Source organism: Salvelinus alpinus, chromosome 14, assembly GCF_045679555.1.
Source record: "Salvelinus alpinus chromosome 14, SLU_Salpinus.1, whole genome shotgun sequence".
NCBI classification, from domain to species: Eukaryota; Metazoa; Chordata; class Actinopteri; order Salmoniformes; family Salmonidae; genus Salvelinus; species Salvelinus alpinus.
Window position 1 is genome coordinate 18,940,943 of NC_092099.1, and position 25,118 is coordinate 18,966,060.

At 42.7% G+C, this 25,118-nt stretch overlaps 2 protein-coding genes across 3 annotated transcripts; both read left to right on the top strand.

Annotated features, from left to right (window-relative positions):
- The first annotated feature begins 378 nt into the window (after nt 1-378).
- LOC139538551 (cytotoxic T-lymphocyte protein 4) lies at nt 379-9,956 on the top strand. 2 transcript variants are annotated; one of them, XM_071340714.1, is made up of 7 exons: nt 379-1,079; nt 1,413-1,561; nt 2,033-2,222; nt 5,012-5,169; nt 5,484-5,534; nt 7,410-7,430; nt 9,253-9,956. In XM_071340714.1, exons 1-7 carry the CDS (start codon nt 1,019-1,021, stop codon nt 9,355-9,357), a joined length of 735 nt encoding a protein of 244 aa, XP_071196815.1. In that variant the 5' UTR covers nt 379-1,018; the 3' UTR covers nt 9,358-9,956. The 2 variants fall into 2 exon arrangements, with proteins under 2 accessions (XP_071196815.1, XP_071196816.1); XM_071340715.1 differs by having other exon boundaries at nt 935-1,079; nt 1,421-1,561.
- A 6,986-nt stretch (nt 9,957-16,942) lies between these two features.
- On the top strand, nt 16,943-24,945 carry LOC139538550 (uncharacterized). The gene is made up of 3 exons (XM_071340712.1): nt 16,943-17,579; nt 18,707-19,318; nt 23,033-24,945. The coding sequence occupies exons 1-3, from the start codon at nt 16,943-16,945 to the stop codon at nt 23,647-23,649; spliced, it is 1,866 nt and encodes a 621-aa protein (XP_071196813.1). The 3' UTR covers nt 23,650-24,945.
- Nucleotides 24,946-25,118: the final 173 nt, after the last annotated feature.

A 25,118-nucleotide genomic window follows, 5' to 3' on the forward strand; every position in this document is an offset into this window, starting at 1 on the left:
GAGCCCTATGGGCCGTAGCACCCTTTTCCCTACATAGCGCACTACTTTTTACCAGAGTCCTATGGCACCCTATGTAGGGAATAGAATGCCATTTGGGACGCAGGGCCCAGCCTCTTTACTGCTGACTGACTTCGGTCTAGTTCCTAGTGACAAACTTCAGAGAAACACACTCAACACAACAGGATGTGGCATTAACATCAACCACTGATTAGGCTCACCTAGTTAGAAATCAAAGGGTTTTTCCTTTTTTACTGATAACAGAAAATGTCCGTAAACATGCTGGTACAGCAGATTTACATGGCCTACAACAAAAATGACGAAAATGGAGAAAAGGAAAATGTGTACATTTAATAACTAACAAGGTACGGGTGCTGTAATTACCCTATTTAGTGGAGCCTATTAGTCTGCTAACAACAGAAAAACACAACCGTACCACTGGTAAGGAACCTGTTAAGCTAACTCCATTTATTCTCATGGGAATGCAAATGCCTCCATATTTCCATTTCTACTAAATCAAAACTAGAAAGATTTTCAAGTGTGGTCAAAAGTGTTTAACCGTGAACAAGTCCTCTGTCTTCACTTTAACCATTCACAGTCACTATCCATTTTAGCGTATGAAATGGTCTTTCATAATAATAGACATTAGATATTAAAATAAATGTGAGGGGGGGGGGGGGGGGCATCACAGTTTAATATGTTTTAACATCTTTATTAATATTTTCAAAATTACATTAAATAAAAAAAATTAAAAAAAAATTAAAATTAAAAATGACATTAAATAAATCATAGACAACAACCTGCTTTAGTCGGGAATCCATCTATACTTTACCACTTGGTGTCTGTGACACTCTCGATGACAGACAAGTACACCAATTAAAGCCTCGTGATAGGAGGAGAGCTAGAGAGTTATGAGGAGAGATTTCCCCTCTAGTCATCACTGTTCATTTGGGCGTCTGTCAGAGTTAGGCTCAGCTAGCTAAAGGTTCAAACACAAAAAATAATAAGAAGAAGAGTTGAAATGCGATTTGGAATCATCTCAGTGGCTGCCTGGTTTCTGACCCTTCTCTGCTCCAGCCACGGTGAGATCTCTACCTTATGTTTCATTACATACAATATATATCAATGTTAGTAATGTCATACTTTTTTTGGGGGAAAATGGAGATTGTATTTATATCCACCTGACACATAATAACGAAAAGTCATGGAAATGTATATAAGTTTATCCTCTTCAACCTGTCTGGGATAAAAGTCCTCAAGAAATGAGTCTGTCTAAAATACCATTGTTTTCCATAGATTCATTTTTTGTGAGACAAAGTGCCACGTCTTCCTCAAACAAATGACTTTCCGTTGAGATTCTACAGTATGTTATCTTCTCTCTTCGCGTTTCACTCTGACTGTCTCTCCCCTCCCAGGGTTTCAGGTGATGCAGCCTGTGAAACAGACACTCAACCCCGACGGTACTGTCTCCATCACCTGTAGTCACACAGACCCAGTTGAGCTCTTTGTCATTGACGCCAGGCTAAACAGACTCAATAACTCTCATGTTACCATGGTTTGTCAGGTGAGTGACAGACCATGGACCGCTCTAGCCACTCCCCACTGCTTTCAAGTCCCCATGACAGGTGTCCAGACCGTAGGGGGACCGAGCACTCCCTTTGTCCTGGGCCTATGGATTGCTCTCCCTGTGACCATCTGAAAGACGCTCCAGCCACAGACCAACTCTATCTGTCAAGACTCTTTTGGCCTTGTTTTTTAACTGCCTTGATTCTTTAATTCAATTCAATTCAACTTTATAACTTTATGACTTTATTAATTTATGACTTCATAACTTTATAAATGTATGACTTTATGACTTTATAACTTCATTAATTTATGACTTTATAACTTTATTAATTTATGACGTTATAACTTTATAACTTTATAAATTTATGACTTTATAACTTTGTATTTTTTGTCTTTATTGTTTGTTTGTTGTTTAGTTTCTGCCTACGTAGAGTATTGAGATTCCTCTGTATATTAAATGTATTATTAGGTGAATAACAGTCAGTTGGCTGACTGCACCTACATGAAGGTGACATGGAACCAGTACAAGTTCACGTTACACAACTTAAAGGCCGAGGACATCAGTTGTCTGTTCCAGTGTGAGTTCTCATTGACATCTGCTTTGACCATGAAACCCATCACAACTGTAATGGGGAACCCCTCCACCAAACTGCTGCCAGGTTAGTGGAACATTTTCCATTGTACATTTAGGTTACGTCCCAAGTGCTGTAATAGCTATTAGGGTGCACTACTTTTGACCAGGGATCTGGTCTGAATTAGTGCACCATACACTATAGGGTTCTACTTGGGACACAAACCTTAGATTGATTACCTGTGTTTTATGTTTATAAAGTTCAAATGATGCATGTGATGTACAGCAGGTTACAGTATGTAACTAAATGATGCATGTGATGTACAGCAGGTTACAGTATGTAACTAAATGATGCATGTGATGTACAGCAGGTTACAGTATGTAACTAAATGTTGCATTTGATAGTGATACAAATCCACTAGGAATTACTGCAGTGTCTGACTGGCATACGGTAGTGTCTAGATAATCCATGAAGTACTTCATAATGTATTATGATAATGGTCGTTTCTAGATATTCCATGAAGTACTTCATAATGTATTATGATAACGGTAGTGTATAGATATTCCATGATGTACTTCATAAAGAGCTTCAATGCCATACAACACTCCTTCCGTGGCCTCCAACTGCTTTTAAATGCAAGTAAAACTAAATGCTTTCTCTTCAACCGACTGCTGCCCGCTCCCTCCCGCCCGACTACCATCACTACTCTGGACGGACAAATACCTAGGTGTCTGGTTAGACTGTAAACTCTCCTTCCAGACTCAAATTAAGCATCTCCAATCCAAAATTAAATCTAGAATTGGCTTCCTATTTCGCAAACAAAGCCTCCTTCACTCATGCTGCCAAACATACCTTCGTAAAACTGACTTGTCAGGACCCGGTGCGAGAAACAGTCACTAATAATCGTCAGAACCCAGAAGATGAGGCAGACACAGCAGTACTAGAGATGGTGGTTTAATTAAAGAACAAAATCTTCAGGCAAAGAAACTAAATCCACAATGTCCAAAAATAAAGCCAAAAGGCACAAAATGGAAATCCTCCAAAATACAAAAGAAACTCCACAAAGTGGTAAAAACAGCAGGGAAAAACAAACCTCAAAAGACTACTCAAATAATACACAAGAACTAAACCAGAGAACCTCTGGAAAATCCAACAAGAGAAATATCTGTATAAAACAAGGCTTGGGCTGGGGCTGGGTGCTAACTTACAAACACTGAGCAAGGAACTGAGGAACACACAGGGTTTAAATACTAACAAGGGAATGACCTACAGGTGCAAACAATAATAAGAGCAAGAAAAACAAAAGGTACAAAAAAGGTGCAATGGGGACATCTAGTGACCAAAACCCGAACAGTCTTGGCCAAAACCTGACATGACTATCCTACCGATCCTCGACTTCGGCGATGTAATTTACAAAATAGCCTCCAACACTCTACTCAGCAAATTGGATGCAGTCTATCACAGTGCCAGCCGTTTTGTCACCAAAGCCCCATATACTACCCACCACTGCGACCTGTATGCTCTCGTTGGCTGGCCCTCGCTTCATATTCGTCGCCAAACCCACTGGCTCCAGGTCATCTATAAGTCTTTGCTAGGTAAAGCTCTGCCTTATCTCAGCTCACTGGTCACCATTGCAGCACTCACCCGTAGCACGCGCTCCAGCAGGTATATTTCACTGGTCATCCCCAAAGCCAACACCTCCTTTGGCTGCCTTTCCTTCCAGGTCTCTGCTGCCAATGACTGGAACGAAGTGCAAAAATCACTGAAGCTGGAGACTCATATCTCCCTGTCTAACTTTAAGCATCAGCTGTCAGAGCAGCTTACCGATCACTGTACCTTTACACAGCCCATCTGTAAATAGCACACCCAACTACCTCATCCCCATATTGTTATTAATGTATTTATTTTTGTCATGCCCTGACCTTAGTTATGTTTTCTGTATTATTTTGGTCAGGTCAGGGTGTGACGAGGGTGGGTATGTGTGTTTTTGTCCTGTCTAGGGTTTTTGTTTATCTATGGGGATTTTGTATGTCTAAGTAATGTAGGTCTGTGGTGGCCTGAATTGGTTCCCAATCAGAGACAGCTGTTTATCGTTGTCTCTGATTGGGGATCCTATGTAGGTTGCCATTTCCCTTTTGGTTTTGTGGGTTATTGTCTATGTGTAGTTGCATGTCAGCACTTGTTGTGAAATAGCGTCACGTTCGTTTTTGTTGTTTTGTTAGTTTGTTTAGTGTTTAATTACTTCATTAAAATAGAATGTATTCATATCACACTGCGCCTTGGTCTCCTCTATACGACGAACGTGACAATTTTGCTCTTTTGCACCCCAGTATCTCTACTTGCACATCTATCACTCCAGTGTTAATGCTAAATTTAAATTATTTCGCCACTATGGCCTATTTAAATAAAGGTGAAATATATATATTTTTCAATAATGATAATAATGTATTATGATAATGGTAGTTTCTAGATAATCCATGAAGTACTTCATAATGTATTACGATAATGGTAGTTTCTAGATATTCCATGAAGTACTTCATAATGTATTACGATAATGGTCGTTTCTAGATAATCCATGAAGTACTTCATAATGTATTATGATAATGGTCGTTTCTAGATATTCCATGAAGTACTTCATAATCTATTATGATAACGGTAGTTTCTAGATAATCCATGAAGTACTTCATAATGTATTATGATAATGGTAGTGTATAGATATTCCATGAAGTACTTACGAGTTAATACTTATGTATTACGATAATGTATTGTCTCATGTCTAAACTCCATTTCCTCCTCTGTCGTGTTTGCTATACTTTATGTTTTCCCGGAGAAGGTTGTGTTGAAGATATTCCATGTGTTTGACTGTCTGTTCCCAGGACTAGCAGGAGATGCTCCTGTCCCCGTGTGTCCTTCACCTCTACCCGAGTCTCTTGAGGCTGAGCTGATTCACCGACTGAAGTGGATTGTGATTGGCCTGTCTGTGTTCCTCTGCTTCTACAGCTTCACCGTCACCTTCTTCTATATCAGGCTGAGGGTCAGGCTCATTATAATATATAAAAACGTTACAGCTGATTGGCTGATTGAAATGTCAGGAGAGGAAAACAATCAACAGGCTTTAAGAACAACTTGTGTTCGGAACACGTTGTCTAGTATTCATGTCAAAGCCATCATTATTTCAACTTGTGTTAGGAACACGTTGTCTAGTATTCATGTCAAAGCCATCATTATTTCAAGCTATGTTTGTGTATATTGGAGTTTCTCTACCTTATTGTTATTCATTGCCAAGCACCAGACTTTTCTTTTGTTTACTTCTCTGATCTCTAGTGTTTTGGGGTCATTTTTTTTCAGGTCCTTCGATCTGAGGAGCTGTATGATTCGCTGACATACGTCCCCATGCAGGTTTGGATCCTTTTTTTTTTTAATGAGAGATCAAATTTGAGTCCAACCAATATAGGACTGGTTTCCTGGAAACAGATTACGTCTTGGACTAGGCTCAATCTGTGTCCGGGAAACGGCCCATTCATGTTTGAAGTGCTGGCACAACCTAAAGCTCTTACACTGAGTTCAAGTTGTTGCAGTGACCAACATATACAGAGCCTTCAGAAAGACCCGTTGACTTTTTCTCCATTTTGTTACGTTACAGCCTTATTCTAAAATCGACACAATACCCCATAATGACAAAGCGAAAACAGATTTATAAAAAAATGTAAAACAGAAATACCTTATTTTCATAAGTATTCAGACCCTTTGCTATGTGACTTGAAATTGAGCTCAGGTGCATCCTGTTTTCATTGATCATCCTTGAGATGTTTCTGCTACTTCATTGGAGTCCACCTGTGGTAAATTCAATTGATTGGACATGATTCGTGAGGGTGGCATGTAGCCTGGTGGTTAGAGCGTTGGGCCAGTAACCGAAAGGTTGCTAGATCGAATCCCCGAGCTGACAAGGTAAAAATATATCGTTATGCCCCTGAACAAGGCAGTTAACCCACTGTTCCCCGGTAGGCCATCATTGTAAATAAGAATTTGTTCTTAACTGACTTGCCTAGTTAAATAAAATAAAAAAATGTCTGTAGAGCTCCGAGACAGGATTGTGTCGAGGCACAGCTCTGGGGAAGGGTACCAAAAAAATGTCTGCAGCATTTAAGGTCCCCAAGAACACAGTGGCCTCCATCATTCTTAAATGGAAGAAGTTTGGAACCACCAAGACTTCTCCAAGAGCTGGCCGCCCGGCTAAACTGAGCAATCGGGGGAGAAGGGCCTTGGTCAGGGAGGTGACCAAGAACCTTCCAGAACCCTGCAGCACTCCACCAATCAGGCCTTTATGGTAGAGTGGCCAGGCAGAAGCCACTACTCAGTAAAAGGCACATGACAGCCCGCTTGGAGTTTGCCAAAAGTCACCTAAAGGACTCTCAGACCATACGAAACAAGATTCTCTGGTCTGGTGAAACCAGATTTAACTCTTTGGCCTGAATGCCTGGAAGAAACCTGGCACCATCCCTACAGTGTAGCATGGTGGTGGCAGTATCATGCTGTGGGTATGCTTTTCAGGGACTGGGAGACTAGTCAGGATCGAGGGAAAGATGAATGGAGCAAAGTACAGAGAGATCCTTGATGAAAGCCTGCTACAGAGGGCTCAGGACCTCAGATTGGGGAGAAGGTTCACCGTCCAACAGGACAACGACCCTAAGCACACAGCCAAGACAACGCAGGAGTGACTTCGGGACAAGTCTCTGAATGTCCTTGAGTGGCCCAGTCAGAGCCTGGACTTGAACCCGATCTAACATCTCTAGAGTCCTGAAAATAGCTGTGCAGTGACGCTCCCCATCCAACCTGACAGAGCTTGAGAGGATCTGCAGAGAAGGATGGGAGAAACTCCCCAAATACAGGTGTGCCAAGCTTGTAGCGTCATACCCAAGAATACTCGAGCCTGTAATCGCTGCCAAAGGTGCTTCAACAAAGTACTGAGTAAAGGGTCTGAATACTTATGTAAATGTGAGATTTCTGTTTTGTAGCAAAAATTGTGTTTTGGCATTGTGTGTGTGTAGATTGATGAGGAAAAGTAACAATTTAATCAATTTTAGCATTGGGCTGTAACCTAACAACATTTTGAAAGAGTCAAGGTGTCTGAATACTTTTCAAAGGCAATGTAATTGCACAGTTATAAAAGCACATCTTGAAGCCAATATATTGGACAATTCTGTACATAATCTTCAAAACAAAATAATGAAAATGTTAAAATAATAATATTTCTGTTCTAATTTGTTTCCTCAGCCTAATCAGACCCAACCTACGGTGAGAATATTCAATACACGTGCTTCCAACATTGTCACAACAGTAGTTCCCTGTGCTTCCAACGTTGTCACAACAGTAGTTCCCTGTGCTTCCTACGTTGTCACAACAGTAGTTCCCTGTGCTTCCTACGTTGTCACAACAGTAGTTCCCTGTGCTTCCAACGTTGTCACAACAGTAGTTCCCTGTGCTTCCTACGTTGTCACAACAGTAGTTCCCTGTGCTTCCAACATTGTCACAACAGTAGTTCCCTGTGCTTCCAACGTTGTCACAACAGTAGTTCCCTGTGCTTCCTACGTTGTCACAACAGTAGTTCCCTGTGCTTCCTACGTTGTCACAACAGTAGTTCCCTGTGCTTCCAACGTTGTCACAACAGTAGTTCCCTGTGCTTCCTACGTTGTCACAACAGTAGTTCCCTGTGCTTCCAACGTTGTCACAACAGTAGTTCCCTGTGCTTCCTACGTTGTCACAACAGTAGTTCCCTGTGCTTCCTACGTTGTCACAACAGTAGTTCCCTGTGCTTCCTACGTTGTCACAACAGTAGTTCCCTGTGCTTCCTACGTTGTCACAACAGTAGTTCCCTATGCTTCCTACGTTGTCACAACAGTAGTTCCCTGTGCTTCCTACGTTGTCACAACAGTAGTTCCCTGTGCTTCCTACGTTGTCACAACAGTAGTTCCCTGTGCTTCCTACGTTGTCACAACAGTAGTTCCCTGTGCTTCCTACGTTGTCACAACAGTAGTTCCCTGTGCTTCCTACGTTGTCACAACAGTAGTTCCCTGTGCTTCCAACGTTGTCACAACAGTAGTTCCCTGTGCTTCCTACGTTGTCACAACAGTAGTTCCCTGTGCTTCCTACGTTGTCACAACAGTAGTTCCCTGTGCTTCCTACGTTGTCACAACAGTAGTTCCCTGTGCTTCCTACGTTGTCACAACAGTAGTTCCCTGTGCTTCCTACGTTGTCACAACAGTAGTTCCCTGTGCTTCCTACGTTGTCACAACAGTAGTTCCCTGTGCTTCCAACGTTGTCACAACAGTAGTTCCCTGTGCTTCCTACGTTGTCACAACAGTAGTTCCCTGTGCTTCCTACGTTGTCACAACAGTAGTTCCCTGTGCTTCCTACGTTGTCACAACAGTAGTTCCCTGTGCTTCCTACGTTGTCACAACAGTAGTTCCCTGTGCTTCCTACGTTGTCACAACAGTAGTTCCCTGTGCTTCCTACGTTGTCACAACAGTAGTTCCCTGTGCTTCCTACGTTGTCACAACAGTAGTTCCCTGTGCTTCCTACGTTGTCACAACAGTAGTTCCCTGTGCTTCCAACATTGTCACAACAGTAGTTCCCTGTGCTTCCTACGTTGTCACAACAGTAGTTCCCTGTGCTTCCTACGTTGTCACAACAGTAGTTCCCTGTGCTTCCGACGTTGTCACAACAGTAGTTCCCTGTGCTTCCTACGTTGTCACAACAGTAGTTCCCTGTGCTTCCTACGTTGTCACAACAGTAGTTCCCTGTGCTTCCTACGTTGTCACAACAGTAGTTCCCTGTGCTTCCAACATTGTCACAACAGTAGTTCCCTGTGCTTCCTACGTTGTCACAACAGTAGTTCCCTGTGCTTCCTACGTTGTCACAACAGTAGTTATAACTTGTCAACAATGTGATCTAACTTCTTGTTAAAAACCCAATGGGTCTTTCCTCCTGGTTTAGGATCACTAATTATCCATGTTAGCGACGCATATCATTAAATAATGATCCTACTTATTCATTCCAGTCTAAAAGGGTAAATTATAAAAGGTTCAAGTTGACACAGTTGATATTTTCTGTATTTCAGACGGGAAGAGGGAACATTAATTCAACCTACATGGATATGAGGAAGGTACCAGTTGGAGTGAGAGGCTCACGATCCATCAACCACAATTCCCAATTCAATTGTTGACCAAGTAAAGAGACCTTCAACGGATCAGATCAATGAAATCAGATTCAGAACCTTTTGAAGCCTAATGTATGAAAGAGCCGGTAACACTTAAAAGGCCCATTGTTTTATTAGTTATAAGAATGTATAGGAGGCTTTCTAAAGTCCCATCCCGCTGGGCACAGACGTCAGCTCAACGTTCAGTTTTGTTTCACATTTGGTTGAGTTGTAAACTAAATGTGAATTCAAAGTGAACTCATTTTTAATTATTATTTTTTTTAAATGGGTGAAAACAATTATTTCTTTACGTCGATGACATTTTGCACGTTGATTCTTTACGTCGATGACATTGTGCACGTTGATTCAGCATCATCACACCGAGAGAGAAAAAAAGTTTTGAAATGATGTGAAAACAACGTTACGTTTTTGCCAAGTGCGATGCTGCTTACTAGTCTAGAATGTGTATAATATATATAGATATGCTTACTAGTCTAGAATGTGTATAATATATATAGATATAAGTGCCTAAGTAAGGCTTTCCCGACTCGTCACAATGATTGTAGAAACAGAAAAAGTGCTGCTTGTTATATTCAAATGGAATTTTAATAAACTCATGATGCATATTGGAGAGAGCAGAGTATAGTACGTGAAGTGGATTTACATCTGGGTAACAGAATTGCGGTAACAGAATTTCATCATGGGTCCCTGATCTGTACCACACAGAAATGCATAATTCTGAATATTAATGTCATTTTCTTCTTGATGATGTATCCTAAATAGATACACAAAGGTAGAAATATGCAATACTCTCCTTTGCATATTTGTGTATTATTCTACACACGGGCTATTATTCTAATGAGCTCGGCCCCTAAACAAGACCAAATTTGATTGGTTCGGACCGGATCTAATCTGAACCAATCGTAGGTGTCTGTCTATGTTTCACAAGTTTGTACATGACAGTATAGTACAGATGAAGCAGCGGTTCTCAAGCTATTTGACCCGGGACCCATGATTCAAGATTGTGACACTCCCAATGATGTATATAAACCCTGGATGGCTGATGTCATGTATTTGCCAGTGAGAGGCATTGAAGCCACAGTTCGGCCATATTGGTATTCCCCAGAAGAAGCAGTCCTCCATAGGAATGAATTGAATTCAACTGTATTTCAATTAGATGTTTCAAGGACAAAATTACACGTATTAAAGTATTTTCTTGTTGTTTTGAGGACAGTAAACTTTCAAAAAAATTATACTTGACAAAAAATGTTTTTATATATTTTATTAAAAATATAAATATGTTTAGCTCACATAATATAACTTAAAAGTAGGCTTTCAATTGTCTGTAATAGAATAAACCTGGCAAAAAACAAACGTAGACATTAATAAATGCATTTTTTATAGCTTCTAAAATATATTTTTTACACTGGTGGGGGAATGCTAAGATGGAGGCGCGGAGGCTTCAGAACAGCGCCCTGTCGGCCGTCTGTCGGCCGTCTAGTGTATATCTGAATGATTGGTCACTACAGCCAATCATTTTCAAAATGGATGGATGGTTGTGGATTGGTGTGCGTTATAACGCAAACATCTAGCAACCCAAAGGTTGCATGTTTGAATCTCATCAAGGACAACTTTAGCATTTGAGCAACTTTGCCACTACTTGCTACTTTGCAACTTCTTAGCATCTTAACCCTAAACTAACTCCTAACCTTAACCATTAGCCCTATGACATGTAGGAGTGTTGGGCCAGTGACCGAAAAGGTTGCTGGATCGAATCCCCAAGGCAAAAATATGTGGTTCTGCCCCTGAGCAAGGCAGTTAACCCATTGTTCCCCGGGCGCCAATGTCGATTAAGGCAGCCCCCCCCCCCCCCCCCCGCACCTCTCTGATTCAGAGGGGTTGGGTTAAATGCGGAAGACACATTTCAGTTTAGTTGTACAACTGACTAGGTATCCCCGTTTCCTAACCTGGCTAACATTAGCAACCTAGCTAACATTAGCATTAGCCACATAGCTAACTTTAGCCACAACAAATTGGATTTTCGTAACATATCATATGTTTGGTAAATTTATAACATATTATACAAATTACAATTTGTCACATATTGTACGAATTGCAATTCGTAACATATACTCATAAACTCAAAAAGTCATAAACTCCTCCTGAGTTTATCAGGAAGTGTTTAGGAGATGTTGTACCCACTGTGACTATTAACACCTACCCTAACCAGAAACCGTGGATAGATGGCGGTATTCGCGTAAAAAATTGAAAGCGTAAACCAACGCATTCAAACGTGGGAATATGGCCGAATACAAACAGTGTAGTTATTCCCTGATCCTCAACACTGGGGCCCCACAATCCCCTCCTGTACTCATAACATGGGATCCCGAGTGGCGCAGCGGTCTAATGCACGGCATCGCAGTGCTTGAGGCGTCAAGCACCATAAATTAATACATATCATACTAAATTGAGTGTGCTGGATTTACGTTTACTATGTTCCGTCTAATCTATGAGACCAGGCTGGTCTGTCTGCACTGCACACTATCACTTTGAAGGGCAGCCTGCCTGCAGAATGCTAGTTGCTAACTAGGTAGCCCCTTCCCCCCCCCAACATATACCAGAATATGTGACATCTTCATCCCATAATATTGAAGGCAGTACTATGTTACAGCTGCTTATCTTTATACATATAGCCAGTAGCCACCCAACCTTATCTGAAACATGATCAATCAAATCGCCAGGTTATTGATATGCCTCCGTAGTAGATTTATATGTATTTTATATGGATAATATAAACGTTCCACTGGTTGGACAGACTATGCTTTCCATCTGATCCAAACTGATTAATAAATCAACGTTGTTTCAACGTAATTTGTCAACGTATGGTGACGTGGAATCTGCGTGGAAAATGCTTTTTATTTTATTTTTAAAAAGTAATCACCGTAAACTGTTGTTGTTTTGAGGGTGAAATTATAACCAGAGAATTGTCATTATGGTAACAAAATGTCAACAAAGACATTGGATAAAATATGTTGATTTCGTACCTTTTAAAACAAAGTCAGAACCTCACTTTGAGAACCACTGTAGTAGAGTTCAGTAGTTGTATGAAAAGCTGCCAGCTTTCGACCTGTTCTCAGTGGACCTGTTCTCTTTGGAGAGAGCTGAAAGTCCGTATTGCCCAGCGACAGCCCCGAAACCTGAAGGATCTGGAGAAGGTCTGTATGGAGGAGTGGGCCAAAATCCCTGCTGCAGTGTGTGCAAACCTGGTCAAGAACTACAGGAAACGTATGATCTCTGTGTTTGCAAACAAAGGTTTCTGTACCAAATATTAAGTTCTGCTTTTCTGATGTATCAAATACTTATGTCATGCAATAAAATGCAAATTAATTACTTAAAAATCATACAATGTGATTTTCTGGATTTTTGTTTTAGATTCCATCTCTCACAGTTGAAGTGTACCTATGACAAAAATTACAGACCTCTACATGCTTTGTAAGTAGGAAAACCTGCAAAATCATCAGTGTATCAAATACTTGTTCTCCCCACTGTATATATATTATGATTCCTTTAGTAACCACTCATACGCACGCTGGGTTAGTTAATCACTAAACATCTGAGAATTAAGAGCTTATTCAAAAGCCTCAGAAGTGCTGATCTAGGATCAGGTTATAAACATCTGAGAATTAAGAGCCTATTCAAAAGCCTCAGAAGTGCTGATCTAGGATCAGGTTATAAACATCTGAGAATTAAGAGCCTATTCAAAAGCCTCAGAAGTGCTGATCTAGGATCAGGTTATAAACATCTGAGAATTAAGAGCCTATTCAAAAGCCTCAGAAGTGCTGATCTAGGATCAGGTTATAAACATCTGAGAATTAAGAGCCTATTCAAAAGCCTCAGAAGTGCTGATCTAGGATCAGGTTATAAACATCTGAGAATTAAGAGCCTATTCAAAAGCCTCAGAAGTGCTGATGTAGGATCAGGTTATTCATTGTGATTTAGGCCTAAAGGTCAAACTGATCCTAGATCACCGCTCTAACTCTGAGACGCTTTGTAAATATGAGCGTTTGTGAATATGGACGCTTTGTAAACATACTGTATTTAGAACCGTATGTCAAAGTTAACATTTTCTCAACATTGAGAGGTAACATCTATCTCCTACTGGGCTCCCAGTGGCGTAGTGGTCTAAGGCACTGCATCTCAGTGCAAGAGGCGTCACTACAGTTCCTGGTTCAAATCCAGGCTGAATCACAACCAGCGGTGATTGGGAGTCCCATAGGGCAGCACGCAATTGGCACAGGTTTGGCCGGAGTAGGCCGTCATTGTAAATAAGAATTTGTTCTTAACTGACTTGCCTAGTTAAATAAAGAAGAGGTGTCACTACAGTCCCTGGTTCAAATTGTGAAGGATGGTTTTGTTCTCCTTTTAACAAAAATGTATGCCTTATATAAATAGGACATGTTAATCACAAACATAGTGTGTTGCTAACCCAGCTATTATAGTGTTGCACAAAAATAGCGTGACTGCAGTAAAGCTGTTGCTAATCTGGGGTGTCGACTGTGCAAACCACAAGGTTGAGACAAGATGGAAAAATGCTGAATAACAACAAAACAGGAACTGAGGAATGTGTAGCAATCGACAACTCAGCTCAATCTTCACAACAATATTCTCGGACATCTGAATACTGAGTGCTGTGGGGCTGGGACCAGCCTGGGCACCACCGATAGGCTAGCAAGTTTAAACCACGCTAAGCCTCTACGGTGACAGGCCAACTCTAAAGTTGGAACTACCTCTGTCCCAGTATAAAAGAAGATGTCTGTACTATTCTAGTCAGTTCTTTGCTTTACCCTGCATGGTGATACAGTGAACCCGTATATACAAAAATTGCATTTACCATTTATCGCTTATGTTAAATAAAAATACTTAAAGTATATTCGGTGACTGAATCACATTTTATCCTGATACCAGATTCGATTGACGCAACCCTTTACAAAATCCAGGCTGAATCACAACTGCCGGTGATTGGGAGTCCCATTGGGTGGTCCAGGTTTGGTCGGAGTAGGCCGTCATTGTAAATAAGAATTTGTTCTTAACTGACTTGCCGCTAGTTAAATAAAGGTAACATTTGAGACTCCACCTCGTCAACAACATCACACACGCTGATCTATCTTTGTCTCCATCTCAAAACTTTCCCAGTCAGCGGAAAACTACCTGGGTGTGAGTCACTCAGACACTGTTACTGGTTCTTTCATCATCAAACAGGCCACAGCATCGCCACAACATCACGTCCGCACTCATCTGGTTGTGACGAACTGCTGAAAACAGCAATAACATTAGGTCTACAAGCCTAATTTGTCCCTGTGTAACTCTGTGTTGTTGTTTTTGTCGCACTGCTTTGCTTTATCTTGGTCAGGTCGCAGTTGTAAATGAGAACTTGTTCTCAACTGGCCTACCTGGTTAAATAAAGGTGAAATAAATATATATTTTTTAAAAACAATCCTTGATATGTGTCTAAAGCCATATAGGAGTCAACAGTCATGTTTCCGGGTATAGGCCTACCTACTTACACTGAGAGCAAAACATATTACCATGCTTTAAAGCCAATTACTCCTAAATCTATAACTCTTATGTGACTAAATGCAACTTCAAAATTCTAATTTTAGCAAACGACATTGTATTAAAGCCACATAAATCCATACTTTACACAGCAAACCTTTTTACCCACTAGGCACACCACATCATTCCAACTTGGAAATGTGTGTAATATTATTTGGTTGAGATGTTGATCAATGAGATTTTAACCTTTATTCATCCACTCAAAAAGTCTGTTGAAGTCTGTTGAATTCCCAATGTGTTATCACTATGCTTTCAACCATTTAAAAGCACAACCAAGTTTCAAAATGTGAATACAATGTCAGATATTTTGTATTTATACAACAAATGAATGTGTTTCCACTGTGCTTCATATAATAGCACAACCAAATGAACTGCATTAGAGTTGAGATTACATTTAACGTACATACTGCAAATGGTAAATGCTGTTGGAGATTCTGCACAGATTATTACAGTGGTGGTGAAGTTCTCCACAGACCTGCATGCTTTCTATGACGACATATGAAGGCATTTATAGTTACAGGAACCTCCAAATATGGCCGTGGATGATACTCATTTCAAGGTTGAATAAATACTGTTACATTCGTTTGTAAAATAGTCTTAACTTTTAGTCTATTAACTGTATTACAAAAGTATTATTGATTTTTGTTTAGTTGTCAACGCAACCAAATATCTAAATTAAAGAATAAGACTACAAGTTTTATTTAGTCCTATTAATTAACTGTGATTTTTAAGTTGAGATGGAGACATGAATCCAGCAAATCAATTATGGATTTGTAGACAAACTGGAATTAAAGCCAAACTAAGTCAGTGTCTCAGATGGAACTATCCATGTAGAAGATACAGCTCCTTTAAATGTTGATATTTGTTTGCGCTGACAACCAAAGACTATTTAATATCCAGTTTGTCTACAAATTAAGAATTGATACGTTAGATTCACATCTCATCATCCAACATATTATTTATTAACTTGAATATTCAATTTGTAATGAGCCAAAGCTAGTCTATTTTTAGTTGGACACTGTGTTGAATTGAAACAGTAGCTGTTGATCACTTCCCTAATGCAATATAGGCCTAAAGAGTTGAATTGCTGATTTATAAAGTATGGGTTAATGTACATTTAATTGGATCTGTTAAACCTACCCTTTGGATTGACCTTGATAGCAATAGTGAATATTTTAAGTTATTAAAAGATCTCTCAATAATACTTTTTTAAAGATAACACATTGGCAGTAGTCAGTGACAAATATCACAGTTAAGCAAGGGTTGGGTTTGGTTAAAAGCCTGGATGAGAGACCAAATGGATAGTTGTAGATTGATCAACTCACCAGTAGGAGATGCTGCCCAGCCAATTTTTTGGGGGTAGTGGATATAACGTTCAAGATCTGATGTTGTTTCAAAGGTACAAATTCAACATTTTATATACAAGGTTTGTCTATGTTGCCAATTGGTTACCATGCTGACAATCCTGTGGTTGTAATGTCACCATCAAAAAACAATAGTTGATTACTAATCCAAAGTATTATTCACATAGATTCCACATCACAATGCGTTGACAAATAACGTTGAAACAACTTTGATTCAACCAGTTTGTGTCCAGTGTGTAGGTCATCAAATATGTATTGTACCTTCCCGGAACTTAAACCACCAGAGATGACGGACGCATTTGATGAAACACAGGAAATATCAAAGGAAGAATACCTTTGTTTACATTGGTCCGAAGAAGCAGGAAACGCTTCAATTTGATTAGTTTAGAAATTATCTAGGCACGTTTTCTTGTTGAATCACTTTGCAAAACAATGAAAAACGATCCAATTGTCTTGTTTAGTTAGCTCTCTGGAGCATGGTGATGATGTCAGCTTGCTACGATGGTAGCTAGCTAGCTATCTCGACGTTAGCAACAATCAGTCGCTAGCTAAACAGTTCACGGAGGACGACTGACTATGATTTTTGACCTCCGATGTTATTAAGAAATTAAAAGATTTATAAACGTTTAAACAAAATGGATATCAGTCTAACAGTTTCCCTAATGCAGGGCCAGATGGGTACCGTGATAGAGAGAGCGGTGAGTGCCGCTGTTGAGACGGTGTTAGGGGAGATGCTGAAGGTGGTCGGTATTAAATTCGACGAGCTGAAGAGGGAGGTCGCAGCAAAAGAAAAAGAGACCGAGGGCATCAGACAGATGCTGGACATATCCCGATCTCAGATGAAGACAATGCGGAAGTACATGAACGCTCTGGGTGCCAGGCAGCAGGAGCACTCTGCCACTTACCGGACCAACCAGAGTACAGCATTCGGCCATTCGGATCCGCATAGACCTCACGGTTCCTCAGCGGCTGCATCCGAGGCAGCACAGTCCTCAGGTTTACCACAACCACAGAGAAGGACGGTTACCAACACCCACATTGGCATTACAAATGGAAACGTACAGTCAAGAAATCAAATCACTATCGCCCTACCTTTTGATAACTTAGCCGGTTCCTCCCAACCTTCTGAGAATATTATCAGGGCCACATCATCATCGTTTGACAGCCATGATGACCTGACTGCCACGGTCTCACAAGCTCTGGAGGGCCCATCGTTGATCACCACTGTCTCTGCAATAAACAGTTCATCAGAGCACCTGGAACCTTTGAAAGGTAAAATAAAATATGCTTTGTTGAGTATGTATGGGTATTTTTCAGTGTTTGCTTGAATATGTAAATTGATGACCTGACTGATGGCCCTATTGACTGAGACCTAGTACGGCCGTAGTGACTGAGACCTAGTACAGCCCTATTGACTGAGACCTAGTACGGCCCTATTGACTGAGACCTAGTACGGCCCTATAGACTGAGACCTAGTACAGCCCTATTGACTGAGACCTAGTACAGCCCTATTGACTGAGACCTAGTACGGTTCTATTGACTGAGACCTAGTACAGCCCTATTGACTGAGACCTAGTACGGCCCTATTGACTGAGACCTAGTACGGCCCTATTGACTGAGACCTAGTACGGTCCTATTGACTGAGACCTAGTACGGCCCTATTGACTGAGACCTAGTACGGCCCTATTGACTGAGACCTAGTACGGCCCTATTGACTGAGACCTAGTACAGCCCTATTGACTGAGACCTAGTACGGCCCTATTGACTGAGACCTAGTACAGCCCTATTGACTGAGACCTAGTACGGCCGTAGTGACTGAGACCTAGTACGGCCGTAGTGACTGAGACCTAGTACAGCCCTATTGACTGAGACCTAGTACGGCCCTATAGACTGAGACCTAGTACGGCCCTATTGACTGAGACCTAGTACGGCCCTATTGACTGAGACCTAGTACGGTCCTATTGACTGAGACCTAGTACGGCCCTATTGACTGAGACCTAGTACGGCCCTATTGACTGAGACCTAGTACAGCCCTATTGACTGAGACCTAGTACAGCCCTATTGACTGAGACCTAGTACGGCCCTATTGACTGAGACCTAGTACGGCCCTATTGACTGAGACCTAGTACGGTCCTATTGACTGAGACCTAGTACGGCCCTATTGACTGAGACCTAGTACGGCCCTATTGACTGAGACCTAGTACGGTCCTACTGACTGAGACCTAGTACGGCCCTACTGACTGAGACCTAGTACGGTCCTATTGACTGAGACCTAGTACGGCCCTATTGACTGAGACCTAGTACGGTCCTATTGACTGAGACCTAGTATGGCCGTAGTGACTGAGATCTATTTTCTCCCTGTGTTAGTTGACCAACATGTTCCCTCTCTATCCCTCCAGAGGAGCCCCTAGCCCCCCTTGACCCCGAGGTGTCTGATGAGAGCCAGAGGAGGGAGGAGGAAGAAGAGTGTCTGGCTGAGTGGACCATCATTACACAGCCACCAGAGACCAGCACAGACCCTGGGGACCAGCCGGTCCTCTCCCCACCCAGGACTGACGGAGCAGATTGCTTTGCCACCACGGCTGCTGGGAGTGCCCAGCCACCCTCTCAGTTCCTGTCCCAGCCTCGGCTCCAGGTGAAAGAGGAGGAGGCCGAGGTGGACATCATCTGTATCAAGCAGGAACCTGAGGACGTCGAGAGTTTGCTGTTCAACCTGGCTGCTGAGGTCCTCAACGCCCAGGGAAACCTTTTAGACAGGCACACTCAGGGGAGCCTCCTGGACTGTCACAGGACAGTAGCCTCACAGGGCCAGAGCGACAGGACAGTAGCCTCACAGGGCCAGAGCGTCAGGACAGTAGCCTCACAGGGCCAGAGAGACAGGACAGTACCCTCACAGGGCCAGAGAGACAGGACAGTACCCTCACAGGGCCAGAGAGAGAGGACAGTACCCTCACAGAGCCAGAGGACATTAACAGAGCACACAGTGTTCAGCTCAGCCAGCCCTTGTACATGTGAGTAGAGTAAAGTTCTGCTGTGTTGTTGTTTTACTGTGTTGTCAGTTCAGTAGGATGTCACCTAGCCTGGTCCCAGATCTGTTTGTGCTGTATAGCCAAGTCCTATGGTCGTATTACCAGAGGACTTGGCCAGACAGCACAAACACATCTTTTTATTTATTTATTTTATTTAACCTTTATTTAACCAGGTAGGCAAATTGAGAACACGTTCTCATTTACAATTGCGACCTGGCCAAGATAAAGCAAAGCAGTTCGACACATACAACACATAGTTACACATGGAGTAAAACAAACATATAGTCAATAATACAGTGAAAAAAAATAAATAAGTCTATATACAATGTGAGCAAGTGAGGTGAGATAAGGGAGGTGAAGGCAAACAAATATATGTATAAATAAATAAAAATATAAAAGGCCATGGAGGCGAAGTGAGTACAACACAGCAAGTAAAATAAAAACTAAAAAAAACAAACAATGGAATGGTTGGTTTGCAGTGGAAGAAAGTGCAAAGTAGAGACAGAAATAATGGGGTGCAAAGTAGCAAAATAAATTAATAAATAAATACAGTAGGTAAAGAGGTAGTTGTTTGGGCTAAATTGTAGATGGGTTATGTACAGGTGCAGTAATCTATGAGCTGCTCTGACAGCTGGTGCTTAAAGCTAGTGAGGGAGATAGGTGTTTCCAGTTTCAGAGATTTTTGTAGTTCGTTCCAGTCATTGGCAGCAGAGAACTGGAAGGAGAGGCGTCCAAAGGAAGAATTGGTTTTGGGGGTGACTAGAGAGATATACCTGCTGGAGCGCGTGCTACAGGTAGGTGCTGCTATGGTGACCAGCGAGCTGAGATAAGGGGGGACTTTACCTAGCAGGGTCTTGTAGATGACCTGGAACCAGTGGGTTTGGCGACGAGTATGAAGCGAGGGCCAGCCAACGAGAGTGTACAGGTCGCAGTGGTGGGTAGTATATGGGGCTTTGGTGACAAAACGGATGGCACTGTGATAGACTGCATCCAATTTATTGAGTAGGGTTTTGGAGGCTATTTTGTAAATGACATCACCGAAGTCGAGGATTGGTAGGATGGTCAGTTTTACAAGGGTATGTTTGGCAGCATGAGTAAAGGATGCTTTGTTGCGGAATAGGAAGCCAATTCTAGATTTAACTTTGGATTGGAGATGTTTGATGTGAGTCTGGAAGGAGAGTTTACAGTCTAACCAGACACCTAGGTATTTGTAGGTGTTCACATATTCTAAGTCAGAGCCGTCCAAAGTAGTGATGTTGGACAGGCGGGCAGGAGCAGGCAGTGATCGGTTGAAGAGCATGCATTTGGTTTTACTTGTATTTAAGAGCAGTTGGAGGCCACGGAAGGAGAGTTGTATGGCATTGAAGCTCGCCTGGAGGGTTGTTAACACAGTGTCAAAAGAAGGGCCAGAAGTATACAGAATAGTGTCGTCTGCGTAGAGGTGGATCAGAGAATCACCAGCAGCAAGAGCGACATCATTGATGTAAACAGAGAAGAGAGTCGGTCCAAGAATTGAACCCTGTGGCACCCCCATAGAGACTGCCAGAGGCCCGGACAACAGACCCTCCGATTTGACACACTGAACTCGATCAGAGAAGTAGTTGGTGAACCAGGCGAGGCAATCATTAGAGAAACCAAGGCTGTCGAGTCTGCCAATGAGGATGTGGTGATTGACAGAGTCAAAGGCCTTGGCCAGGTCAATGAATACGGCTGCACAGTATTGTTTCCTATCGATGGCGGTTACGATATCGTTTATGACCTTGAGCGTGGCTGAGGTGCACCCATGACCAGCTCTGAAACCAGATTGCATTGCGGAGAAGGTGTGGTGGGATTCGAAATGGTCGGTAATCTGTTTGTTGACTTGGCTTTCGAAGACCTTAGAAAGGCAGGGTAGGATAGATATAGGTCTGTAGCAGTTAGGGTCAAGGGTGTCCCCCCCTTTGAAGAGGGGGATAACCGCAGCTGCTTTCCAATCTTTGGGGATCTCAGACGACACGAAAGAGAGGTTGAAGAGGCTAGTAATAGGGGTGGCAACAATTTCAGCAGATAGTTTTAGAAAGAAAGGGTCCAGATTATCTAGCCCGGCTGATTTGTAAGGGTCCAGATTTTGCAGCTCATTTAGAACATCAGCTGACTGTATTTGGGAGAAAGAGAAATGGGGAAGGCTTGGGCGAGTAGCAGAGGGGAGGGCAGTGCTGTTGTCCGGGGTAGGGGTAGCCAGGTGGAAGGCATGGCCAGCCGTAGAAAAATGCTTATTGAAATTCTCAATTATAGTGGATTTGTCGGTGGTGACAGTGTTTCCTATCTTCAGAGCGGTTGGAAGCTGGGAGGAGGTGTTCTTATTCTCCATGGACTTTACGGTGTCCCAGAACTTTTTTGAATTTGTGTTGCAGGAAGCAAATTTCTGCTTGAAAAAGCTAGCCTTGGCTGTTCTAACTGCCTGTGTATATTGGTTTCTGGCTTCCCTGAAAAGTTGCATATCACGGGGGCTGTTCGATGCTAATGCAGAACGCCATAGGATGTTTTTCTGTTGGTTAAGGGCAGTCAGGTCAGGAGAGAACCAAGGGCTATATCTGTTCCTGGTTCTAAATTTCTTGAATGGGGCATGCTTATTCAAGATGGTGAGGAAGGCATTTTTAAAAAATGACCAGGCATCCTCTACTGACGGGATGAGATCAATATCCTTCCAGGATACCCCGGCCAGGTCGATTAGAAAGGCCTGCTCGCTGAAGTGTTTCAGGGAGCGTTTGACAGTGATGAGTGGAGGTCGTTTGACCGCTGACCCATTACGGATGCAGGCAATGAGGCAGTGATCGCTGAGATCTTGGTTGAAAACAGCAGAGGTGTATTTGGAGGGCAAGTTTGTTAGGATGATATCTATGAGGGTACCCGTGTTTACGGAATTGGGGTGGTACCTGGTAGGTTCATTTATAATTTGTGTGAGATTGAGGGCATCAAGCTTAGATTGTAGGGTGGCTGGGGTGTTGAGCATGTTCAAATTTAGGTCGCCTAGCAGCACGAGCTCTGAAGATAGATGGGGGGCAATCAGTTCACATATAGTGTCCAGAGCACAGCTGGGGGCAGAGGGTGGTCTATAGCAGGCGGCAACGGTGAGAGACTTGTTTTTAGAGAGGTGGATTTTTAAAAGTAGAAGTTCAAATTGTTTGGGAACAGACCTGGATAGTATAACAGAACTCTGCAGGCAGTCTTTGCAGTAGATTGCAACACCGCCCCCTTTGGCCGTTCTATCTTGTCTGAAAATCTTGTAATTGGGGATGAAAATGTCTGAATTTTTGGTGGTCTTTCTAAGCCAGGATTCAGACACGGCTAAAACATCCGGGTTGGCAGGAACCAGGCTACATATTATTCACCTGAACTAATGACTTGTCTGTCCTCTTCATCCTCAGATGGGCTGTCCCAGGCAGTATATCTAATGGAATGTTGTTTGTCCTCTTCATCCTCAGATGGGCTGTCCCAGGCAGTGATATCTAATGACTTGTTGTCTGTCCTCTTCATCCTCAGATGGGCTGTCCCAGCCAGTGATATCTAATGACTTGTTGTCTGTCCTCTTCATCCTCAGATGGGCTGTCCCAGCCAGTGATATCTAATGACTTGTTGTCTGTCCTCTTCATCCTCAGATGGGCTGTCCCAGCCAGTGATATCTAATGACTTGTTGTCTGTCCTCTTCATCCTCAGATGGGCTGTCCCAGCCAGTGATGTCCATGTCACGCGGAGTTGCTCCCAGGCCGATGGTGCGTCCGTGGCCCAAAGACCTGAGTCTCTACGAGGAGTTTAAAATGAGACGAACTGAGCTGAGGAGGAGGAGCCAGACCCGTCGGAGGGAGATGGAGAAGAACCTTCCCCAGCCTCTATTAGCTGACCTGGTGAAGGAGAGACGGGAGAAGACCCGGCTCAGAGTGGCCCGCTGGAGAGCCAAGAGGAAGATGCAGGCCTGTCTACTGACTCAGATGAGCAAGACACAACACCAGGCTGGACCGGGTCTGGGCCAGGGGAACAGTGGGCTGGGGAATCATAGCCCGATTAGCCACCACACACAGCACAAAACCACAGGCCCCACTCAGGCTCAGCAGAGGAACCATGCTGCCGTCTCTCAGTCCAATCACAGTTTTCTGTACAACAGAAGTCAGTGTGAGACTGGGGCTGGTCACGTTGACCCTCTCCACTTCAACTCCTCCTCTCTAATGCCGGGGCAACGTGGAGGACACAATATGGTGGAACCTGTTATGCAGCCTGCCGTGATGTCATCCTCACAGCAGGGCCTCTCACTGACTGACTCAGAGCTCTACCAGTAACAGAACAACGGGACCAGTTCTACTCTACCAGTAACAGAACAACGGGACCAGTTCTACTCTACCAGTAACAGAACAACGGTACCAGTAACAGAACAACGGTACCAGTTCTACTCTACCAGTAACAGAACTCAACGGTACCAGTTCTACTCTACCAGTAACAGAACAACGGTACCAGTTCTACTCTACCAGTAACAGAACAACGGTACCAGTAACAGAACAACGGTACCAGTTCTACTCTACCAGTAACAGAACTCAACGGTACCAGTTCTACTCTACCAGTAACAGAACAACGGTACCAGTTCTACTCTACCAGTAACAGAACAACGGTACCAGTTCTACTCTACCAGTAACAGAACAACAGTACCAGTTCTACTCTACCAGTAACAGAACAACGGTACCAGTTCTACTCTACCAGTAACAGAACAACGGTACCAGTTCTACTCTACCAGTAACAGAACAACGGTACCAGTTCTACTCTACCAGTAACAGAACAACGGTACCAGTTCTACTCTACCAGTAACAGAGCTCAACGGTACCAGTTCTACTCTACCAGTAACAGAACAACGGTACCAGTTCTACTCTACCAGTAACAGAACAACGGTACCAGTTCTACTCTACCAGTAACAGATCAACGGTACCAGTTCTACTCTACCAGTAACAGAACAACGGTACCAGTTCTACTCTACCAGTAACAGAGCTCAACGGTACCAGTTCTACTCTACCAGTAACAGATCAACGGTACCAGTTCTACTCTACCAGTAACAGAACAACGGTACCAGTTCTACTCTACCAGTAACAGAACAACGGTACCAGTTCTACTCTACCAGTAACAGAACAACGGTACCAGTTCTACTCTACCAGTAACAGAACAACGGTACCAGTTCTACTCTACCAGTAACAGAACAACGGTACCAGTTCTACTCTACCAGTAACAGATCAACGGTACCAGTTCTACTCTACCAGTAACAGAACAACGGTACCAGTTCTACTCTACCAGTAACAGAACAACGGTACCAGTTCTACTCTACCAGTAACAGAACAACGGTACCAGTTCTACTCTACCAGTAACAGAACAACGGTACCAGTTCTATTCTACCAGTAACAGAACAACGGTACCAGTTCTACTCTACCAGTAACAGAACAACGGTACCAGTTCTACTCTACCAGTAACAGAACTCAACGGTACCAGTTCTACTCTACCAGTAACAGAACAACGGTACCAGTTCTACTCTACCAGTAACAGAACAACGGTACCAGTTCTACTCTACCAGTAACAGAACAACGGTACCAGTTCTACTCTACCAGTAACAGAACAACGGTACCAGTTCTACTCTACCAGTAACAGAACAACGGTACCAGTTCTACTCTACCAGTAACAGAACAACGGTACCAGTTCTACTCTACCAGTAACAGAACAACGGTACCAGTTCTACTCTACCAGTAACAGAACAACGGTACCAGTTCTACTC